Source organism: Puntigrus tetrazona, chromosome 13 (assembly GCF_018831695.1).
Source record: "Puntigrus tetrazona isolate hp1 chromosome 13, ASM1883169v1, whole genome shotgun sequence".
In the NCBI taxonomy this organism is placed as follows: domain Eukaryota; kingdom Metazoa; phylum Chordata; class Actinopteri; order Cypriniformes; family Cyprinidae; genus Puntigrus; species Puntigrus tetrazona.
In genome coordinates this window covers 15,254,769-15,277,653 of record NC_056711.1, presented here as the reverse complement: position 1 = coordinate 15,277,653, position 22,885 = coordinate 15,254,769, and the positions used below count along the sequence as shown (strand labels likewise).

The following is a 22,885-nucleotide window of genomic DNA, read 5'->3' as shown; positions in this document are numbered from 1 at the left end:
ATAAATTATGAAACATTACATTGAGTTAAGGAAAGCTCGTAAATATAAAGTTGCAATATCTTGTAACCATGGTCACATAAATTAGTAGGAACAGGGTGTATGTTCCTACCATGTCTGGAGATTTGTGTTAGATGAATGAAAATACTTACATTTACATTCACATTTATTCATTTAGCAGACATTTTTATCCAAAGCAACTTGGATTGAGGAACAATTAAGGAACGTAAAAGCGATTCATCAAAAAGAAGCAAATAAACGCAGGAAATGCTTGCGATGCAAAGTTTTAGACACTGTTCAGATTAGTACAAGCTAGACATGGAGAGAATAAGGAAAGAGAAAGCAAAGTTTTGTTTGTTTTCATCAAATGGTCATGGATACAGCATTCTGGATAGGGGTGGAAAGTTCATTCCACCAGCCAAGAACGCTGAACGAAAAAAAGGTCCTGGAAAGTGATTTTGTGCCTCTCTGTGATGGTACCACGAGATCTCGGACTTCTGGAGATGTAGATGAGTCTCAAAGGCGAATGCAAATAGAAGGGTGCTGAGCCTGTGGCTTTTCTATATGAAAGCATCAACGTCTTGAACTTTGACGTTTTGCAACCAGGAGCCAGTGCAGAGATAGAAGTGTGACATGGGCCTTTATGGGTTTATTGAAGACCAATCATGCCGCTGAATTCAGAATCACGTGTAAAGACTGTGCATGGTAGAAGACCAGCAAGAAGAGTATTGAGATAGTCCAGCTTGGAGAAGAAGTTGTGCAGCATGCTCCAATTAGAAGAGCCTGATCTTTCTGATGTTGTGCAGTGCAAACCTGCCAGATCAAGGAGCTTTTGCAATGTGATCTTTGAAGGTCTTTGACCAAGATTTCTGATGGGGTAATTGTTGATGAACTTAACTGGATGGCGACCTGATGCTATAGAGCTGGAGTGGCAGGGTCCAGCTGGTTAACTAAATGACAATATGGATATTTTGGTTTATCACAAATCATTAAATATAGATCAGGACTTCGGAGTGTGTACCGCAAGTCTTGTTTGACACACGCAGAAACTAGAGACCACCTTCACACTTATTATGTATTGCTTTTTCTTTCCTCTTCTTTGGGTAAAAACAAGTCTCTGGACCTGCCTGGGTCAGATTAAATCCTTAACAATCAGATTACCAATTAAGATTTAACCTGTCTGAGATTGCACTAATTCAGTGCCATACCACAATTAACAACTCAAATGTTTGATCGTCGTGCAGAATCATCAAATCAAACATCTATAGTTAAATCAAACAGTAATTTGGAGAACAAAACATTTAAATGACTGATATTTCAGCATGAAAAGAGAGTGTTTGATGAGCTGTGCTGATTGTGTTTGTGTGGGGTGATTAAGGGTCTGTTAAGGGTCATGACAGGCCATCAGGGATTATCTTCTTCTTCCATTGTGTTAAAAAGATGTCCGCTGTCTTGCCAATTTCAGCCTCTTAAGAGTCTCTAAGAAAATAGCTGCGTGCTGTTTTCGACCACTGACCCCTGCTGTGATCATATTCACATGACCTTCGATCCCTGGCTTTTTCTCCGCGCGGACCGCACGGCATCATCCCGCAGAGGCGGTCTGGATAACTGGGGGGTGGTGCCGGATAACAGGCCGCTTTCATTCAGGTCTTTAAGGTTTCCATGGTGACCCCACATTCCAAAGATCAGCTGGTTTCAAGAGGCCGCATGCAGCAAAACACTAGCAGCTAAATAAAGGAGGGGGATCATTCCATGAACAAAACATATACACTAATAAAAAAAATGGTTTGAAATTGTTTTAGCTGTAGTAAAATTCCACCTTTTAAATTCCAAAATAAAACAAAATAAGTGCAAAATAAGCTAAAAGTAAAATTTATAGTTATATAGTTATATTTCAGCTATTTGCCAAGGTAACGTTTCTCTCTCTCTCTATATATACACTCAAATAAAAGAACAAAATTACCCAAATACATAAATTCAATAAAAACATGAATTCAATCTAGTAATAATACACAATAATATATAATACTACAATAGTATCCAACTATATTACGAAATGCATCCAATATACAAACATAGCTTCCATTTGGAGATTTAGTAAACAGTGCCATCTAGAGAAGGAAGTGTGCTAATGACCCAACATGCAACTCGTTCATACAAACACCAACAATACAATAGTATTGTACATGTTTTTTGTATTAATGTGCCTTACACAAAGCTTTTGTGTGACTCCAAATACTTCAATCATAACTTGAAATCAAGTCAAATGTTAAAAACAAACAAGGTGTAAGATTGTAATTACCTACCGTTATGGAAAAGGCCTTCCACAGGTTTCAGACATTTTATTTAGACTTAAAATAAACAGTAGTCCATAAAAACAAAACTTCCATTCAAAACAAAAAAAGGAAAGAGAGACATCGAAAACATTTATTGCGAATACATTTAATGAAATGTGGAGTTAATGTTACAAAACCATTTTAACAAATACAGGATAATTCCAATGTTTTATTTAAAGTATTTTGCACACAAGCATCAACAAATTCCTCCATAGGAAATCAAACATAAATACTTTCCCACAACTATGTGATTCGATTACTAGTATTTGTGCTGTTTTAAACCGACTAACCGTCTAAGCCCACACACCTGGCCCATTGTTCATTTGTTACCTGTATCCCCTGTAATAAAAAGAAAATACTAACATGCTAAGCGTGCGTTTTCTCCACCCAACTCCAGGCTAGGTCGAGATTGTGCATGAGAATGCAATGGGCACCAGAGACATCGTATAAAACCAACACGCGGTCCAAGGCTGCTTCGTTTCAGCTACAATCATGTTCGTCTAGGTTCAGGAAGCCTTTGACGTTGTAAAAAAAAAAAAAAATTGTAAAAAATGTGTAGTCAAATGGCAATTTCTTAATAGAAAATATGTTTTATGCAGTTCGGATGCAAGCCAACCAACCCCAGATACCAAAATGTTCAAGTGAACGCTCTTTTACCATGAAAACGACCTGGATTTCCACCCCGAATAAATAGTTCATTCTTTTTTTTAGCAGCTACATTTCCAGTTCAGCATAAGATAGTTTAATAGAATGAATTGTTAAATGAAAAATGGTAAAAATTAACGTTGTACATAAATAACACTGAAAAAAATACCACAAGGAGGTTTGATTTTCTTAATGAACAGACCATTAAAAAAAAATGGCAGTAGAAAAATAAAAACCGTAAGTTCCACATTCACAACAGACCAGATAGAAACGAAATCAACAACAAAAATAACACTGATATATTTCGCTTTACCTCCGATAGCATACTTAAAACCGTGAGGGGGGAAAAAAAGAAGCAGAAAAACGTCCGTTTTGCAGTGAGGTATTCGCTTCCGATCTAGCAAGGCTACTGAAAAAACTTGAGCCCCGCCACCAGAAAGAACTTTTCCAGGAAAATCTCGGAGTCCAGGACGGCGATGTGGGCTGCTCTGCCAATCAGGGAGTTGGCGGTGTTGGGCAGCGCGTGGATGACATCGTAACGCACCAGGTTGCAGTCTTTGTTCTGAAGCACAGGGAGTAGAAGGTTCTCGATCATCTCGGCATACACCGGACCTGATCCCACAATAAAAAAAGACAGGAATACATTGTTAGTAAAACAATCCCAAGATCTTCATACTGCACCTTTAACTCAAATTGAATTGACTCTAAACTTGCGTTATTAAAAATCACATGGGTTTGGAATGACACGAGGGTAACTAAATGATGAAAAATGAAATTGAGTGTGAACTCTTTCTTTAATTCTCACCAGTCTGTTTGTCCTTTAAGGCTGTTTTGCACATCTCGATTCGAGCAGAGTGATAGGGGACATATCTGTCCTGAAGAGACCCCACCAGCACCACATTCTTAAAGAACTGAAGGCCTAAAGCAGAGTTTGAAAGTTGGTATATGGAGAAAAACGAACTAACAGCCACTTAGTGGAATCAAAATAACGTCCCACTGACCAGCTTTCTTGCTTAGCTTATAGAGGAAGGTCTGGCGTGGGTCAGAGTGGTCGCGACAGGTCAGCTGCAGCAGAGAGCCAGATTTCTTCCACTTCTGCATAAACCACAACCCTGACAGAGAGAAAAAGCGGTTTAAAAATGAATGGCTCATAAATGACTGTCTTCAGAAAACTGCTGAGTTCACGAGGATGGGTTACCGGTATTGACGAGGGCTGAGCTGTTATACAGCGTGCCAAGATGCGGTCCAGACAGAGATAGAAACGTGTGCAGTCTGCTGAGATAACACTTAAACCTGGGCCTCGTCAGCACCGAGCGCACGATCAGATTTCCAAGTGAATGGCCCACAAAACTGAGAAAGACAACATGGTGATTCTGTCATCCTAGAGGAGTTTTAGCTTTGACAAGCACATTTTTTCAACAAGGTCAAGTTAAAATTCAATTACAGGCCCATACTTGAACTGACCTCCATTTTAACATCCGCTTAATTTAATTTAATGTAATTAAATTAAATTAAATAATTTAGTGCAAAATGTTGCTCAAGTGTGCCAGAATGTACCACGATGCACACTGGTTCAATCCTCACAGTCTTTTAGTCTAGTGTTTTGACACCACAATAATATTTAAATTATTAAATAAAAATATGTAACGATAATTGCACAAAATAGTGTCCTCAAAATCACTCACTGTCACACTGGACAGGGTCATTAAAATGTTATCTGTAGAAATACAGATTTTAGATTTTAGCTTTCTCATATATTTGAGTTTAACGTACAGATCTTACCTTATCTTGGAAACTGTGAGGTTGTAGATTTGTATGTACTGCACTATTTCATCCAAAAGTCTGTCAGTCATGGATTCAAAATCAGCAAATGTATCATTCTTGAATAACAAAAACAAAGAAGGTTAATATTTCAAAATACGTCCCCTTTTGAAATGATCTTCCAACCCTACAGAATTCTTATCAGTGATTTTACATATAATTAAAAAAATCAGTTTTAAAGTATATTTTCAATTGTTTTAGTTTACATAACACAATGTATTCATTCTAGAAACAGCCCAAACCCAGTGCTTGTACATGGGACCGTTCTGCACTTTACCTGATTGCGTTCTGACATTAGGAAATCTATACGAGCTCCAGGTAAACCGAGCTCCAAATAAGTCTTCACTAGACGCAGATCCGCACTGTTACCTAAAAACACAGTTTTTATTTAAAGAAAAAATAAATTAATCTGTAAATGTGGACTCTGGGTTATATATATAGGATTACCAACATTGTGACTGCTTACCATCCAGACCGTGTACGCAAACTATTAAGTGTATGCCCTCGTCACAGTTTTCATCCTCATCCATGCTGAAATACGGCACAGTGGATGCCAGATTTGCCACCTCGCTGTACAAGAAGCCTGGTAACTTTAGTTGCTTCAGCTCCTCTTTTGCTTGGGCAAACCTAAGGATCGAAACACAGAATCAAACAGTGGCACAAAAAAGGAACCTACTTTGAAGTATTAGTTCATGCATCTGCAGCAATATGAACTCTGATTTTAATGTATTTCTAAAAATGTCAATGCAGTAACAGAATCCCATCTTACACAATGTAAAAGAACATTTGAAATATACTTTTATTATTTGTTGTTAAATTTTTTTGTAATAATTGGCATTAGATTACTGCAACATATTTTGCAAACATTACAATGCCTAAATAGCTATATGGCTTCTGGTTAACATTAAAATTCACATTAACGTTAATATAATTAGTATGACCTAGATGATTTCAGTCAAAAAGGCAAGTTGTTGTAGAAGTGAAGCAAGTTATTAAAGTTTTATGAAGATACTACTGTTTGAAATAACATACTGTATACTAGTGTTTAAAGGTTTGGTGCCGGTAAAAAAAGGAAAGAAATTTATGCTCAGCAGAGATGCATTACATTAATCTTTAAGTCTTTTAAACTTTCTATTCATTAAGCAATCCTGAAAATCTTAAAGTTAGAAAAATTATGTTTGAATTCAATTTATTACATTAATTTTGTGCATAGCAAAATTCAAAAGAGCAAAGGCTAAAAAGAAAACTCACGCTGTCATCTGGGCAGTGGGGGCGCTCTTGTACCAGCACATGTCGCTGCTGGTTGGTGCTGGTCCGGGAGGCCGTGTCTGCAGGCCGGCTGAGGGGATGTATGTTTCCTGGAGCTGTTCCAAACCCAGGTGATCATAAAAAAGGGTCCTTCCCTCTGCTCCCCCATCCTCGCAACTTCCATCCTCCCCGGGGAGTCCATTAACATAAACCAGCCCATCTGTCTCCTCATAATAACCATTCTCAATCATCTCATGTTCCTGTTCTTCGTCCTCATCCTCTTCGTCATTAGGATTGAGGCTAGTCTGAATCCCCAGCGTTACAGCTGCAGTCTCTAACGGGCTGATCTCAGATACATCAGTGCTGGAACGTGAACCAAAGTAGTTCTCCACAAAGCCTTTCTTTACCAGGTCCGTGCTGCTTGTGACCGATGTACTGGACTGGGCAGCCGTCTGAGGCTCACTACATGCTTCTGGCCCCGAAGCTGCACCACCTGGAAGATCAATCTCATTAGATCCTGTCAGCCTGTCAGGAACATTAGTTTCACAGCGGGGCTGGATAGCAGAGTCCTCATTGTAAGACACCAGCCCATCTCTATGACTGATAGAGGCTTTTTGTTGAGTCAAAACTTTAGAGCTTGATAACGGTAGGCTATGAGTTTCTCCTGAAAATATCAGGCTCTGTTCCTGCACCAGGATGCTGGATTTTCTGCTAGTGACCTCCGTCTCCACCTCATCATCCGAGGGGAGCGAATTAATGGAGGTGAGGGAAGACTGAACTCCGCTGATGCCACTAGTGCTCTCTGGATTGAGAGCCTCCAAGGTGGTGGCTCTGGAGGCCGGGCTGAGTGGAGATGGTCTCTGGTGGGCACTCTGCAGAATAGGCTCTGTAGGTGCCTCCAGGCTAGTATTCGCAAAAGGAGATGGAGAAACCGGTGCTAACTGTGTTGCAGAGCTGGGCTCGCTCTCGATTCCTGAGTCTGAGAGCCTGGAGGAAGCTTGAGGAACACAATCACTTCTCAAGGCAGCTCCACAAGCTCCGACGAACGTGGCACCATCCCCGACTCGGCTCTTGAACTCAGAGAAATCGGTCTGTGTGATCTCTGGAACATCCCTCTTGTCGGTTGGATCAGAGTGGTGCGGTAAGAGAATGGTGACCTTATCGCCCTGGTAGGGGTCCTTGTCATTCGGTTTGACATCAATATGTCTGAGCCCAGTGGGGGGATGTGTCGATTCAATTCTGGCAGCTGCGCTTTGTGTGGCTTCTGCTCCAGTACCTGCCTGGGGCCTAGCCTGCATTTGCAAACTCAAAAGATTGGAAAAGCTATCGCTCTGGATGCCGGTGCTGCCTTGAATGTCGCTTGTGGTGCAGTGTTTAGTATTCTGAGCACAATGCGTGGTTGCAGTTTCATTCTGGTGGCTGTATTTGATTCCATCATCTAGCTCGTCTTTCGGATTGCATTGAACGTCAACTTCTTTGGACTTGGTGGTCGGTTCACCATGAGGAACCTTCAAGTTCTTGTAGCCTGTGAGGACCACTGAGTCTTTCGAGCTCTGCCTGATCAGCTTCTTTGAATTTTCAGTCTTTGCATTCTTCTTTAGCTTGATAGATTTGGCTTTGGATTTGAGGGGAGGCTCATTCTGTTCAGGCCAAGCCGTGGCGAGGGCAGATTGCTGTTTATCCGAGTATGGGCCGATGCCTCCCAATCCACTAGCAATGCAGTCCTTTGAGTTGGACCTGTCTGCTTTTGTGGACACAGAGCTGCTCCTGGTGTTGTGGAGACCAAGCCATGGACCATCGCGATCTTCAGTGTAGAAGAAACATGGTAAGTAGTTGTTTAGCAGACTTTTCACTTATCTATAAGGACTGTTTCTATTGCACTAACTAACATAAAAAAAAAACGGATGAAGGGTCTTAACCTTTAAGCATTTCATAAGTAATTCATAACCAAATCACCATGCCACACCTACTTTATCTTAAAGACAGCATGAACTAGCACAAAACCTATAATTTCAAAAGTCTTTTCTCTTTACACTATATTTAGTTCAGGTGTGTCCAGTCCTGCTCCTGAAGGGCCAAAGTTCAGAAGAGTTAGGCTCTAACCCTAATAAAACATAACTGAACCAGCTAATCAACATCTTTTTATGGTCAGATAGGGTTGAGTTAAGCTATCTAGGAAGGCCTCCCGGACACAGCATCGAACAGCACTGCTTTAGTGTTTTTAATCCATCAAAAGCATGCTTTAAAGCTTGCACAAATCTTGAACACTTTCAAAATGAGTTTTTTTCTATGAGCAGAAACAAGTACTGTTACCTTCAGTAACTGATTCTAAATATCTATCCTCAAAGATGATTGGTAGAGAGTTCACATCTCCATCGAGATCAGCACATTCAACAGGAAGAGGTGGCAAGGACAAGAAGTAGGTGGAGTTCTTGATAGCTGTGGTCATCTGTTGGTGACTGTGAGCACTGTTGAATAAAGTAGTTCATATAAATTTATCATGAGAATTCACATCTAATCTGTGTGCTAAATAACTATATTACAGTAATGATATTTGAAGCCATACTGCAGTTCCTGGTAGGCCAGAGCACTCTGTCTTGGGTGTTCAAGACAAAAGAAAGCTTCTGCAAATCTTTGCACCTAAAAATGGTAAATACAACATAAGCAAAGGCAGAAATATACTGTCAAATATACCACAAACACTCCTAATTATGCGATATGAATTTCAGGCATCTTTGACATACAAAGATGCCTGAATGCAATGAATAACACAAAGGAAGTATGCAATTAGAATATGTATGATAAAAATGTCTCAACTCACCCGTACTGTATGGTGCTCCTGGGCCAACAGTGCAGAGACCCGCTCATTCAGGGACACCACTTCCAGGAAATTCCCCCACAATGCCATGAGCAGAGAGCACAGCTGTGCCAAATTCATGTTCACCAGTTCAGCCAACTCATCTGGGCTCTCTGCCCTCTGCTACAAGATTACATGCAGACAACCATAAATATAAAAAGAGTGTAGTACACCATCATAATACACCACAGCAGTAGGAGGTATGCCCTAATGTAAAATTACTATAATTGTATATCTCACATTGAATATCTGCATTTATATTTGCTGGAAATTATTTGTACATTAAATTACCAAGTTGTAATGCCTATGTTTATACAGTTCAGTGCATAAAAGGGATGGTTCAACCAAAAATGAAAATTTGTGTGGCTTGGCTAAAACAGAACAGCATACATTGTTTATGTTCAGTGAAAAGTCTCCAAAATGGCACCAGGGAGATGCAGATGAGATTCAGACAGCTCTCAGAATTCATCAAAAATGTGAGTAAAACCTTATGGGTTTGGAATGACACAAGAATGAGTAATTAATGACAGAAATTTCATTTGTGGGTGAACTATCCCTTTAAGTACTGGAACACTGATGGATACAAACCAAATCATCATTATTCATATTCACTGTAAATCTCTGATTTGTTGATTCATATTCCAAGAACAACTTTGCTCCGAAACTGTATTCTGAAATCCAATTCTGTTTTACAGTTGCCAGACGGTAACAAGACACTTCAATAAAGTTCTATGACATTCTATAAAGCTTAATAAAGATATTGACTTGCTTGGGACACATCCTGCTCTGTATTTTTTGTATTAAATGGTTCCCTTGACATACCTTGACTTGTTCACAAAGCTCATTAAGTCGGGTCTCCACATCAAGTTCCTCTATAAAAAAAAATAAAAAAAAGACAGTTAAAATTCTGGTCCTACAGCAGCAGTATGGAGTGAATGAGAGAGAAGGGTCTGTCTGAAGAGCCTGTGATTGACAGCACATGAGAGGGATCTAGAGGTTTAACAGCACAGGAAGTAGGAATCAGAGGACAGAGAATACCAGCAACGTTTAAGCAATAAGACTGATCCCAAGACAGCCTGAGATCTGAGATACTACTAAAGGAAAGGAAGACTAAGTTGAGCTGAAAGCTCCCTGACTGAAGGACACTTGCCATTGACAAACGCCCAAGTTAAGGGGAACGGAAGAAAGAAAGCTAAAAAAAGACACAAATGAAAGGAAAGAGGCATGTGGAGCGATTTTTAGGGTCGGTTTTGGAGGGACATACCTATGTAGACGTGCCTTTGGCCTGGAGGGTAAGGTCTTCTGAGAACTCGTTCATAAAGGACCTGCATGCTGGGCTTGGCTAGTGGTGGGATTGCACATATAGGCACGTTTAAAACTGTCAATCTCCCCTTTTGCTTTTTAACTTTAAATGAACCCTTAAATACATGCAAGTTCAGTTCAGTCACTGTCAGAAGCAGCAAGGGGTGAGTAGTTTAGTTTTGACTAAGTGAGTGAGGTGTTACAGTGAAAGTTCTGAAGGGAAAGTCGTATTATAGGCTATAGGTATTATAGATCTGAGGTCCAAACACACAAAAACGGGACATTAAAGCATCCGCATGCTGATATATACATAAGATAGAGGGCAGAGGAATACAATATGCAGTTAAATAAACATTAACAGGTAAGTGTCCAGAAAAGCAGCTCTTCAAAAGTCTCTAAATAGATTTTCAAGTGAATGGGTACATTAGTGTAAGTGAGTATTCAGTGCTCTAATGAGATTAAAACATATATATTAATATGCGAAAACAAATGATCCCAAGCATAGACAACAAAGCAAATATACAGATATATACAAATATATACAGACATATATATGGCAATAAGCAAAAATGTATATCTTATTATAGATTATTTTTTTAAGTTTTATATGTAAAATATATTAATATATAAAAGTTTTAATGTAATAAATATAATCATACAGAATGATAAAAAAACACATACAAATATTATGGATTAATGAAAGTGGGTTATTCTTTTAGCCCCAGAGAATTACTGTCTCTAAATGTAATTAATAGGATTTGGTGGATAAATATTATATAGACTTTTTATATTTTTATATTTTTCAATGATTTTTTTCATTTTTTTCTCTTTTGATCACCAAGGATGCATTTATTTGATCAAAATTAAGTAACAATGAGATAATGAGAAAAGTACATGTTTTATATATTTTCAAATAATTAAGTTTCTGTGATGTCATATTATCAGTAAGAATTACTCCAGTCTTCGGGGTTACATCATTCTGACATGCTTATTTAGTGCTCAAGAAACATATTTTTCTTTTTAAAAATCTTCTTAATATTTTTGTGGAAACCATGATACATTTTCGATTTATATGAGAAATATAAAATGTTTAAAATAGATTCATACAGCCCCCAAAGAACGCAAACATACCAAAGCTCATTGATTAAGCTGGATTTAGTACTCAACGTTTTGTTAAAATGACACACTGCAAAGCAAATTAAAGCAAAACATCATGATAAAAAAAAAAAAAAAAAGATTTATACAGGGTCAAAGAGTGAAGATTGCGGTGTAAAAATGTTTTAACATAAATAATTTTAGTCTTCCAACTCAGGTTGGAAACAAGTCTTTTATTCTCTCAGCTCTGGTGGACTACATACCTAGTTCTATGCGCTGGGATGCAGGAAGATTCTTGGTCAGGGAGGTTAAATAGCAGAACAGGCCCTGATATGCCTGCAGCAAGCTGGCACACATGTTCTGGTGCAGGCTGAAGGCGTGCTGTAGGCACTGATCTGATACCAGGAAGGTTTTGCCCTGCAAATCATGAAAGACGACTTGATGCACCACTGAACGCTGCATCAACAGCAGGAGCATTACAAGTTTTTGCATTACGATAATAATGTCCCTTAAGTGATACAATCTTGAAAAAAAGTTTCTTATTCGAAGAAGGTATAAAGGTGAACTCTACTAGAGTTCACAACAGTCCTTCAGACACCTACATGACATCTTAATGTGACTGGGGTCTCATGAGAATTGCTGTAATGCAAAAATCACATCATCTTATTTACAGTAACAGCTCAAGCCTTTCAGTTACATAATGATGTCTATTTATGGACACATTTAAAACTCACTGATATGAGAAAATCACTGCCTCTGTACTTTGCAAATGTTATGTCAGCAAAGTGTTATACTAATTGGACTAAAATACACTTTACTTTCTTAGCTTAAAAAAAAAAAAAAGAGCATGTAATGTCAATGAAACTTATGAAATCAATACCTAATAGGAAAGTGTCTAGATCTCTTGCACATTAAATGTTGATTTGGTTGATAGAAGATATTTGTGCGTGTGTACTTGTATTCTTACATCTGGGGACAACTGCTTGACGTAGGTGGTGCCGAATACCACAGACTCCAGAGTTGGGATGAGAGAGTCTTTGCTCTGTGCCGGAGCGTTACGATTCAACCAGGTGCTTTTGACTGGCCGTGGGAAACTGAGGGGGCAAACACTTACAGTCAAATATAGCAGACGCAATTCTACTGCTTTGAAAATAAGACACATATTTGATAAAGAGCTCCTTTGGGACTGCCGGGAAGCACGGCAGTCAACTGTCTTTATTTGTGACATATTCAAAATGACTACTATGATCTGCTGGTCCAGTTCTCAGCGCACTTGCTGACCTGATTAGAGGTTGATGCAGGGCCACCAGTGATGCGTGGATAGTGGCAGAGATGACAGACAGGTGGAAGTAGTCAAACATGACGTTGACATGCTGGTGGATGCCTCTGTGGAGGCTAAAGTGCAAACGCAGCGTTCGACTGCTGATGCTCTGGAGAGAACTTGGGTCCTCGGGCCTGAACACAGACAAAAACAAGCACGCACTGTTATATGTGAAACAACTCTTTTAGGTAATAGCGTTTTTCAAAACCCTGATTCTAAATACAAACAACAGCAAAATATAGTCGTTTCTAAATATATATATATATTTAAATTTAAACTGCATTAATTTATTATTTTACATACGAGTAGTCGCCATCGGTAAAGAACAGGTCCAACGACAGCTGAAAGTCCATTTCATTTAAGGACTCTTCCACCTGCAGGGAAAAAAAGACAGTCACCAACGCTAGTGATGCACACGGAGGCAGATTTTAATCACTGAACCCTTGGTGTGCGCGTGGAGTCATGAGACTCGCTTACCTTCTTTGCATCTAGCAGCATCATCACTTTGAACACAAGGACGTCGTTGACTACAATCTCCTCATTTTTATAAAGTATCTGAAAGGTTTTGCTGCAGACCACGTCATCCTGGACTGATGCTGGAAAAGCCAGATGCGAACCTGGGAGAAAAACACGTTAACAGGGCTTTACAAACAGGGCCTGAAAATCTTACTTAAACTTAAATGGTATTAGTGCATCTCGCATCTGACCGTTATCATTGTCAAATAACATAACACGTGCTTTTCAAACACAAAGCTAAAAGACTGCCCTGCCATTTGTATTGGTAAAGAATTTGAGGAATTGCTGGACAGATAATGATGCTCCTCACCGCATTTTCCCACAGGGTGTAAGGTATTACACACTCCAATAGATACAGAGCCTGTTAAAGAGCAGGTGAAGATACTTTCAACCCACTGTGTCAATCAATGTAAGCCCTGAGGTGAATGTTGATGCAATATTAAGAGAGCCGAAGGCTACAGCTGTGAGAATTGTTAGAAAAGAAACATTTAACCCTCATAACTGAAGATAAGCTGCATTCCTTTGAAATATACAGCCTGAAGAAATCTCTGTAGAGATTAAACTGATAATTTAACTGGCTGAAACATTTTATTTGTCTTTAGAAAATACAACTTCAGCACATACACATTAATGGCAAAAATGGAATGAGGCATCAGTAAAGAAAAACCTCCAAAATAATGACTGAGAAACTATACAGATCAAATCTTTTTCTTAAATAAATACATTTATGTATATTTTAAAATAACATTACAAATAAATACATTTTTAAAAATAAACAATACTATTATTATATTTGTAATATGCTATTAAGTACTACTATTATTTTGTTAATTAAACCAAAATCTAAAAAAAAAAAAAAAAAAAAAAAAAGTGGCTTTGAACAACATCTAGACAAAAAAAACCAAAAACAAACACATCATGCATTTTATAATATTTGTCAACATTTTGTTAAGTTTAAATACCAACTCTATTTGTTGCGTTCGAACAAATGAATTTTTTGGTTGCCTGATTTATTTCTGTTGTATTCTTACGTCACATGACAGGACTTGTTCATCTGAGGTGTATAAGTGTTTTGTTTTTTTTACCTATGGGATGCAGCAGACTGGCTTCTACTCTCTGCGGGATCCGTGGCGGCACTTTCATACTGGCTCGGATCTGATAGAACCTGTCATCACATACAAGAAATAAAGGGTTCATAAAATGCAAAAAAATTCAAGACACGCATTATACTTCTCGCAGCTGTAACAACGTATGCCTGCTTTATTACTATCACGCAAACACGTACGATTTTAACACCAGATTTTATTATGGACTGCTATCTAAATGACCCTTTTTGATGATATTTTTCTTCTTACTGAGTGCAGTCCATGTAAGAAATACCTGACGCTCAGTATTATACTCAAAATAGTTAAGTTATTTGAGAAAGTTAGTCTTTGAACTATTTTTTTAGACGGTTATATTACCAATGTTTTGTATTTCAAACAAATGCTGTTCTTTTGCACTTTCTATTAATAAAAAGAATCCTCAACGTTTCTTCAAAAACATAGCCTCAGAACCATCTGACACTGACAATAACAAGAAACGTTTCATAAGCTGCAAATCAGAATATTAGAACGATTTCTGAAGAATCACAGACGAAAATTTAACAGTGTTTCTAATTATAAAACTCAGCTTAGTTAAGCAATATGAAACGACCAAGAGAGGGAATTTCCCTGAAAATCATGATTGTAAATTTGACATTATTTACAAGAGTTAAAATGAGTAGTTAATATACTTTTTAGTTCAGTATTTAAATTTGAATTTATTGAAATGACCTATTGTTGACCATTTTTGCTCTATTTGGCTAATTCCAAACAAAAATCACAGCTGAATAGTTACAATACACGGAGCAGGGGTGTTTTGTTACCAAATCAATCGAATAAATCAGCCGTCTAAACTAATCATTAAATTTTATATTTATAATATAAAAAACTTATGTATATATTTTTATGTATATAGATATAAAAAAAAATATACATACATACTGATTTCATATGATTCGTAATTGTCCTATATTATCTTATTTTAAGTTAAATTATTAATAAAATATAAGACTTTGTTATGAAAGATTATACATGCAGTTAACACCGTAAGGGGAAAATGCCCTTTAAATAGGTTAAATAACTTGTGTGTGAAATATTAAGCCATATTAAATTAATTTCCCAACAAGAAAATTGTGGTCACTGAAAATGCTGAATGGCTAGTAAATGAGGAAAACCACAAGCCACAGTGGCTGGGAAGCAAAAAAATGTCAAGTCCTGCACATCATCACATCATTGTTGTGTATAATTTATTCAGTCTTTTCAGTTATTATTCTTAACATTAATTAACAGTTTCAGTTGCTGAACATTCGGTGCATCCCTAAAAGTCCTTAGAGAGAATGTATTTTGCAGTGTCTGTTTTCCCCCTCATAACAATGAATTAGAACTCAGCTAAACCTTTATTTCTTTAGCCACCACAGATTCAGCAATGCGGAAAAATGCTGTCAGAATATATTAATACTGCATTAAGCAGAAAATGGCAGTTTACAAACCAGTAACACGACTAAACCTCTTGGAAAAAAATATTTTCGGCATTTTTTTTTTTTTTTTTTTTTTTAAGAAACCGGTCCGCTTTTTCTCCTTTTTTTTTTTAGAAAGGATGATACTGCTATGATGGGCAAATACATCTCGCACCCTCTCAGTTCCTCATTTCTACTCATCAGAGCTCGCCTGAATAATCCGGACACACTATTCTCATCAGAGAGCTCCAGCACATGGCTGTATCCACACACACACACACACACACACACACACACACACACACACACACAGCTCGTGTTTATATCCTGCGCTCTGTCCTCCCATGCATTTGCAATGAAGGAGGAAGTTCAGGCAACCAAAATAGAGCTGCAATTTTCCTTCTGACAAGAATATCATGACATCAAAAGCGCACAGAGCCACTTATGTGGGAGCGAGGAGATACGCAAGAATACAACCGGCTGGCCGGAACACAGAACTGGGAACAGGAACAAACAACTAGTCCCCCTGCAGGACCTGAAGAGGAGAATGACGGTTGCGCTATGCTTCCTGTCGCACAGCTGAGCAAACCCAATGGATCTGTGTTGTAGTTAGACCCGTGGCGACAATGTCAGCAGATGTGGAATGTTAACCTGAGGTTGCAAACTGCTTTGTTGACACCAAACAACCCTACTGAGCACTGACCATAACCATTAGCATTTCTTTATTGGACATACATAAATAAAAGTGATTGATTTGATTGTTTAAAGCACACTCTTTACATTGTAACAAAGAAAACGTGATGCTGCATAAAACGTAAAAAGTGATAGTTCATCTAAAAATCTAAATTCTATCATCATTTTCTCAACTGTATAATCTCTGGAACAAGGATATTTTAAAGAATGTTTGCAATCTTAACAGTTTTGGTTCCCATTGACCTTCATTTTATATTCCGCATAAATAGGAACTGAGGCCATCTGACTACCAACATTCTTTTTTTCGTTCTGCAGAAGAAAGCGGGGCTGCACAATTACGACAAAAATCCTAACTGCCGACTATTCCCTGGAAATTGTAATTGTAATTTACAATTAATGACGTTTACATCACTGCTTAAAGCAACCGCATTTCGTATTTTTAGATGAAAATAAAGATAAAACCTGAAAAAAAAAAACCTTGAACACTTTTCAATAGCATTAAGCCTCCAATGTGAACATCGAGTTGATTTGTTCTTTAAATAAAAAAAAAAGTACAAATATGCATAGCATTATAATGCTATACTAAAACTACAATTAAAGCCATGCAAAATCCCTTAAGATAAGAACACATCTTAAGCGCGCAGAACAACATGAGTGGATTTTGAACAATTAATTGCCGCTTTTAGCGATTATATAGTTGTTTCATTAGTAATTGCAAAAGCAATTAGAAATTTGATTAATTGTGAAGCCCCAGAAAAAAAAAGTCATATGTATGGAATGACATGAGGGTGAATAAATGATGAAAGAATTTTCAGTTTTCGATAGACTATGCCCTTAAATAACATTTTACCACAATTTTTTTTTTTTTTTGCTATGATAGCCAGCAAAAATAACTTTATGTATTAGTAAAGACCTGTATCATACTCATACCGCCCACCACTAGCTACATCTAGTGACTGGTTTTGAAATGTGGGCAGCACTTGTAACTTAACTCTTACCTGTACCGAATAAAACTGTGGCTTTTCATAGTGCACAATGGACTCTAGAGATCACGTTACAGGAATGGGCCATTAGGCTCTTGCGTGTACAAATGCCCACATTTCCTTGCTTAGGATAAGACTAGGAGTGTTCAAACACCTGTACCGCATGCTGGGTCATTTCAGGTTTCTGGCACATACTGAAACTGGTGCAATCTGCAGTTAACCTCAATTGTATTCTGAGATTGTCTGCTAATAGAAATGGCATCCTTATGTTAAATATGATTTTTTTTTATTTTTATTCTGTCTAGATCTATGACACATGCATTAGTGGAAGTTGTACATACTTAGCTGTTTAAACTGCTAGCCCAAAGCTAACTTTGTGTCCTGCACCATTTGAGCTACAGGCATGACTGAAACCTCAAATTGTACAAGCTGTTAAAGGGACAGTTAACCTGAAAAGCAAAAATGCTGTCGTAAATTACTCGCCCTCATGTCGTTCCAACCCAGTAAGACCTTCGCTCATCAAAAAACTAAACTAAAATATCTTGCTGAAATACGAGAGCTCTTTAGGCAGCAAAGCAACTAAAATGTTCCCAGGCCCAGAAATGTATTAAGCACAAAAATAAAATAGTCCATGTGGCATCAGTGGTTTAATCGTGTTTTACCAAAGCTACAAGAATATTTTCACTTGCAAAGAAAACTAAAATAATGGCTTTATTCAACAGTTTTTCTCCTGCAAATCACCACTGTGCATGTCCATTGCTTTCCTTTGCACATTAACATGCATGTTTTACAACAGCAAGATTCAAGATTCAAAGTGTTTATCATGTGCACATTGAGGAAAAACAAGTTTACCTGTACAATAAAATTCTTATTTTGCTGTACACACTGAATGCCAAAACAAGTGCAAAATATGCATAAGAAATATATATTATAATACGTAAAAATAAAACAGTAATAAGAATAGATAAGTACAGCTATATTTCAGAAATATAGCTGTAATGCAATCTGTATGTGCAAGTGTAATACTGATTGTGCAGAAAAGCATTGATGTGCAATATTACCACTGACATGTTCACATGTAGCAGTAGTATATCTCTATGTGTGAGCGTGCAATAATGACTTATGCACCATCGTGTGCAGAGGTACTCTCGATAAATATGGAAAACATGATTTAGAAGGGAGGAAGATTGATGAATACATTTTTCATTCTTGCAGCTTCGTAAATTTACGGTCAAACCACTGCTGTCACACAGACTATTTTACTTATGTCGTTGCGGTCTATGTCTGTCAGGAAGCTCTCAGATTTCATCAAAAATATCTTAATGTTTTCTCAAGAACAACAAAGGTCTTACGGGTTTGGAACAATGTGTAAAATTAATTAATGACAGAATGTTTCTTTTTGGTGAATTATCCCTTTAAAATGCTAATACTTAGTAGGGGTGGGTGATATACCAGTATACAGATCTGCATGGAAAACCTTTTTTCCCCCTTCACAAAAAAACCCCTCCAAACTGCACAGATTCCTTTTGAAATGACTGGATTCCACCAATGCAAATTCACCAAGCAGCAGGCAACATTAACTCTCTACTGCACCATAATGTACTTATTGTAGTAACTTGTATTTACTCTTATCGGATCAGGGTCAAAAAAATACCTTGCTCTTTATAAGGGTTTTTTTTTTCTCTGCTAGTCAACTTATGGAGAATAAAACTGTGCAACATTAAACACAACGGTACAAGCATGTGCAATGTGTGACATGCCTGAACAAAAATAGTTGAGAGAAGACTCCTAAATTATGAATTCTAAGAAAAGCTGATGCACAAGACTCGTGCCGGCAAGCAATGGCAGGAACGAAAGTGAGACTGTACAGACTGTAAAAGAGCGCTGCATGTTATTAATATCAGCGAAGATGATCTCATATGGAGTGCCTAAATGAAGTCGAGAGCTGCAGGCTGCAAGTTTCTGTACTGCATTTTACAGTCAACAAAATAGCTTCATTTATGGCATCAAGAACCAACAGGGTTTACCAATTAGACTCAACATTAAGACAAACTCTAAGACCAAAAAAGCGACATACAAAGGGATGTGAAACACATTTATACCCTTGCATGAATACATTCACTATTAACTTCCTTCTAAATGAATCTTACTACAAACACATTGCCACCATTTCACCATTTGTCTACATAAACTAGACAATATAAGCTCATTCTTAGGAGCAGTAGCCTGATAAAACACTGCTGATGTTTTCAAATGAAGATCATTCCAATTCCTTTTGTTTTAGTTGTGGCTTCTAACCAAAATCAACCTTGAAAATATTTTATCTGCATGTGCTACCCGACCTGGAATGACACTTTCACCGGGATAAGATCTTTAGTGGAACAGAAGGGTATTAGAACATGTTCTTACCCTCTTTGGAAAAGATCCACATTATAGAACTTGTGGAGCTCCACAGAGAACTCCACTGTGGCCTGGACCTCCGTCATGCTGGCTTCAGGGCTGGAGGAGGGCCTGTCTCAAACGATCGGCAGCAAAACTGGGGAAGAACAGATAATCGGATTGAACAGCTCTGTCATAACATGTGGAAGAACCAAAAGAAGTGGGAACATTTCTACGCTGAAATATAGCCCAAAATGGATTGAAGTGAAACCGTTTAAGAAAATATACACATACATGTGCAACCCGAAGCAGATGCATGTCAGTAATAATCACATTTTTAACATTTAAATATGGAATTTGAATCAAAATTATATACTAACTTATATATCAAAGATATCAAAATACACATTCATGTTCAAAGATTTTGGGACAATACAAATTTTCATGTTGTTAAAATCTATCTGATCAGAAACACAGTAAAGACAGCAATACTGTGAAATATTACTGCAATTTAAAATCAATTTCTTATATATATATATATATATATATATATATGGAATTTATTTTGTGACAACAAATTTGAATCTCTTTCTTATAAGCTGATTTGCTTAAGAAACATTTCTTAGCAATGTTGAAAACAGTTGTGCTGCTTAATATTTTTCATGGAAATCAAAAAAAAAAAAAAAATACAGATTTGAAAATCTTTTTTTTCATATACTAACTATGCTTATGTAATGACTTGATTTCATTATTCATAACAGAAAACTGAACAATTTCTAAAACGCACAACTCTCATACTTCTAACAAACCTCACAAAGAAAGTTGCTCGAAAGATTACTGTTCAGAAGACTGTTTTTTTTTTTTTTTTTTTACAAAAGAAACCTCATGCACTTCCACTTCACTAAAAAAATCTGACGCAAGTTCATAAGACGAGTCTAACTACCTCTTGACATTTAAACCCCACAAATATAGCAATGGCATTCGTACGGTGTATTCTCGATGCTCTTCACCATTATATCTTTAGGCACTGCCTGTGCTTGTTTTGAATTAACACAGAATGCTTTCACACACACCCCACAGGCTTTCAGAATGATTCACCCTTATTTGCAAGTCACAGTTACAGTACTGAGGCGTGATGCAAGATCCTGACAAGTCCAGCACACTTCAGACAGTTCAATACAAATACCTCCACTAACACTGGCTAGACTGCCCCACGGGGGTCTCTGGAGGATTTCTTTTGCTTTGTGGCATTATCGGGGCTTTTAGCTTTCATTAATACAGATTAACTACCTTAAATGAGAGGCGAGCTGCAGCCGCCTATCACATGCAAACCACAAAGTCAAATCAGATCAACCACTGTAAGATTTTCCTTCTAACATGTGTTAAGCTGGTGATAAGAACACTAGAGCCCGGTCCCACTGCCTTAGCACTGCTTGCTCTGATACAAATAACAGAACACAGAAAGACTTATTTATGTAAGAGCAGCCACTTCCCTTTTTCTGAGCAGTGCCTGCAAAAATTAAGTTATGATATCAATGTTGTCCTACTGCATGGCATATCCTTGATATTCCTGCTGCTTTATGTTTTCTTCTGCTCACTCTCCGTCAAATTCAATGACACAAGAGTCAAGATCTGAAGAAATCCTTCATTTCCTTCACAGAGAAACGTTTTTTTGCAACACAAATATTTCAAGATCTACCATGCAGCCAAGCATTCAAGAATCTGTTTCTGTACAATCCAAGAGTCTGTTATTTCATCCTAAATACTGTACCTTTTTCTGACTTTTTGGTCTTCAAATCAAATGGTTTCATTTAATCTTCAGTATTTATTCAAAAGATTGGTTTGCAACCAATCAAAACAATTAACAACCCAGTATAGGATTGAATATATATATATATATATATATATATATATATATATATATATATATATATATATATATATGTGTATGTATTACACTGAATGATAAGGGAACGTTTCACTCATGCTTTAGCGTTTTCATTTTACAAAATGTATTTAGTTAGCATATACACACACTTTATTACATATTCAGTTATTTGAGAACATTATTAGTCTAAATGACTCACCCGTCCTTACTCGGTTTAATATCTTCTCTCCTCATGTCAACTGATAAACACAACCCTATGTAAAAGTCATATAAACATATATTATAAAACACATATTAAGCCTAACTTAACAATTTAATAAAGTTTCTCAAATAAAACATTCAAACACGCACGTCATTTGATAATGCAACTAAACGTTACAGCCCATTTTATTTCATTATGAATTGCAATAACAAATACATTATAGAGTTATTTAAACACAGCTGTTGTCTTTTTATTCGCGTCGCGTAAATTTGCTTTCTGAGAGGCAGTTAGCTCTTAGCGCTAGCCTATTTTGCTTGTCAAATGACCAGCCTTTACAAACATAACAATATTTGCGTAGGTTAACAGATGCGTTTTCAAAACTACAATCTGAAACGGAACAAACAGTTACAGTTTACCAAATATATGGCTGTTATATCATTAAAAACCACGTACATGTATCCGCTTCGGAAATTAGGCCTCAATCCGCGGGTTCAATTTCAGAGTGATCCAGCCCTCGACGCTCCGATCACCCGGCTGCTTAATTCTTCGGCATGCCGTTTAAAATTCCCTTACGGCTCCGTCTTCACAGCGGACTTAAAACGACGGATCGGTCAGAGTGGATGGAAAAAAATGGATCACATCTCCATACGGTCAGCGGCAGATCGTAAATATTGTCCAAACTTGTGTTTTGTGTCTTGTAAGAGTGAGTTTTAAGGGAGGCGCTCACACAAGCCGGTACAACGCCGGTTCCTATCAAAGGCGTTAGTATATAATTCCTGCCCTTATTATTTATTGAAAACGTTATTCGCTCCCTTCCTTCTTATAACGGTTCATTTCAGACGTTTTGGTTTAGCTAAAAGACAACTATGCCGAATATTACAGTGAAATATTATAACAGAATTATGTTATATTGTTTACAAAAAAACAAAACAGCAAACGTATAATCCTAATGAGAGCCTAATTAATGTGTATATATGTGAATAAAATAAAATAAACCCGCTTTTTTGATTGATTGGTTGACTGATTGAAGACCTGAAACATATATCATTATATTGTTAAATAA

The 22,885-nt window shown here is 37.4% G+C and overlaps 1 protein-coding gene across 3 annotated transcripts; it reads right to left on the bottom strand.

Annotated features, from left to right (window-relative positions):
• Positions 1-2,419: 2,419 nt before the first annotated feature.
• Positions 2,420-22,580, bottom strand: fam135a (family with sequence similarity 135 member A). Of its 3 annotated transcripts, XR_006252370.1 has the most exons (23): positions 22,276-22,580; positions 21,820-21,874; positions 19,763-19,889; positions 14,224-14,303; positions 13,100-13,239; positions 12,926-12,996; positions 12,583-12,756; positions 12,269-12,395; positions 11,565-11,718; positions 10,169-10,246; positions 9,727-9,776; positions 8,869-9,027; positions 8,614-8,687; positions 8,361-8,515; positions 6,051-7,851; positions 5,266-5,426; positions 5,077-5,168; positions 4,761-4,858; positions 4,177-4,328; positions 3,980-4,090; positions 3,784-3,897; positions 3,292-3,590; positions 2,420-2,848 (listed from the first exon to the last, which is right to left on the bottom strand). XR_006252370.1 is itself a non-coding variant. In XM_043255710.1 (22 exons), the coding sequence occupies exons 3-22, from the start codon at positions 19,837-19,839 to the stop codon at positions 3,385-3,387; spliced, it is 4,074 nt and encodes a 1,357-aa protein (XP_043111645.1). In that variant the 5' UTR covers positions 19,840-19,889; positions 21,820-21,874; positions 22,276-22,580; the 3' UTR covers positions 2,420-3,384. The 3 variants fall into 3 exon arrangements, 2 of the variants coding, with proteins under 2 accessions (XP_043111645.1, XP_043111646.1); XM_043255710.1 differs by having other exon boundaries at positions 2,420-3,590; XM_043255711.1 differs by lacking the exon at positions 10,169-10,246 and having other exon boundaries at positions 2,420-3,590; positions 22,276-22,579.
• Positions 22,581-22,885: the final 305 nt, after the last annotated feature.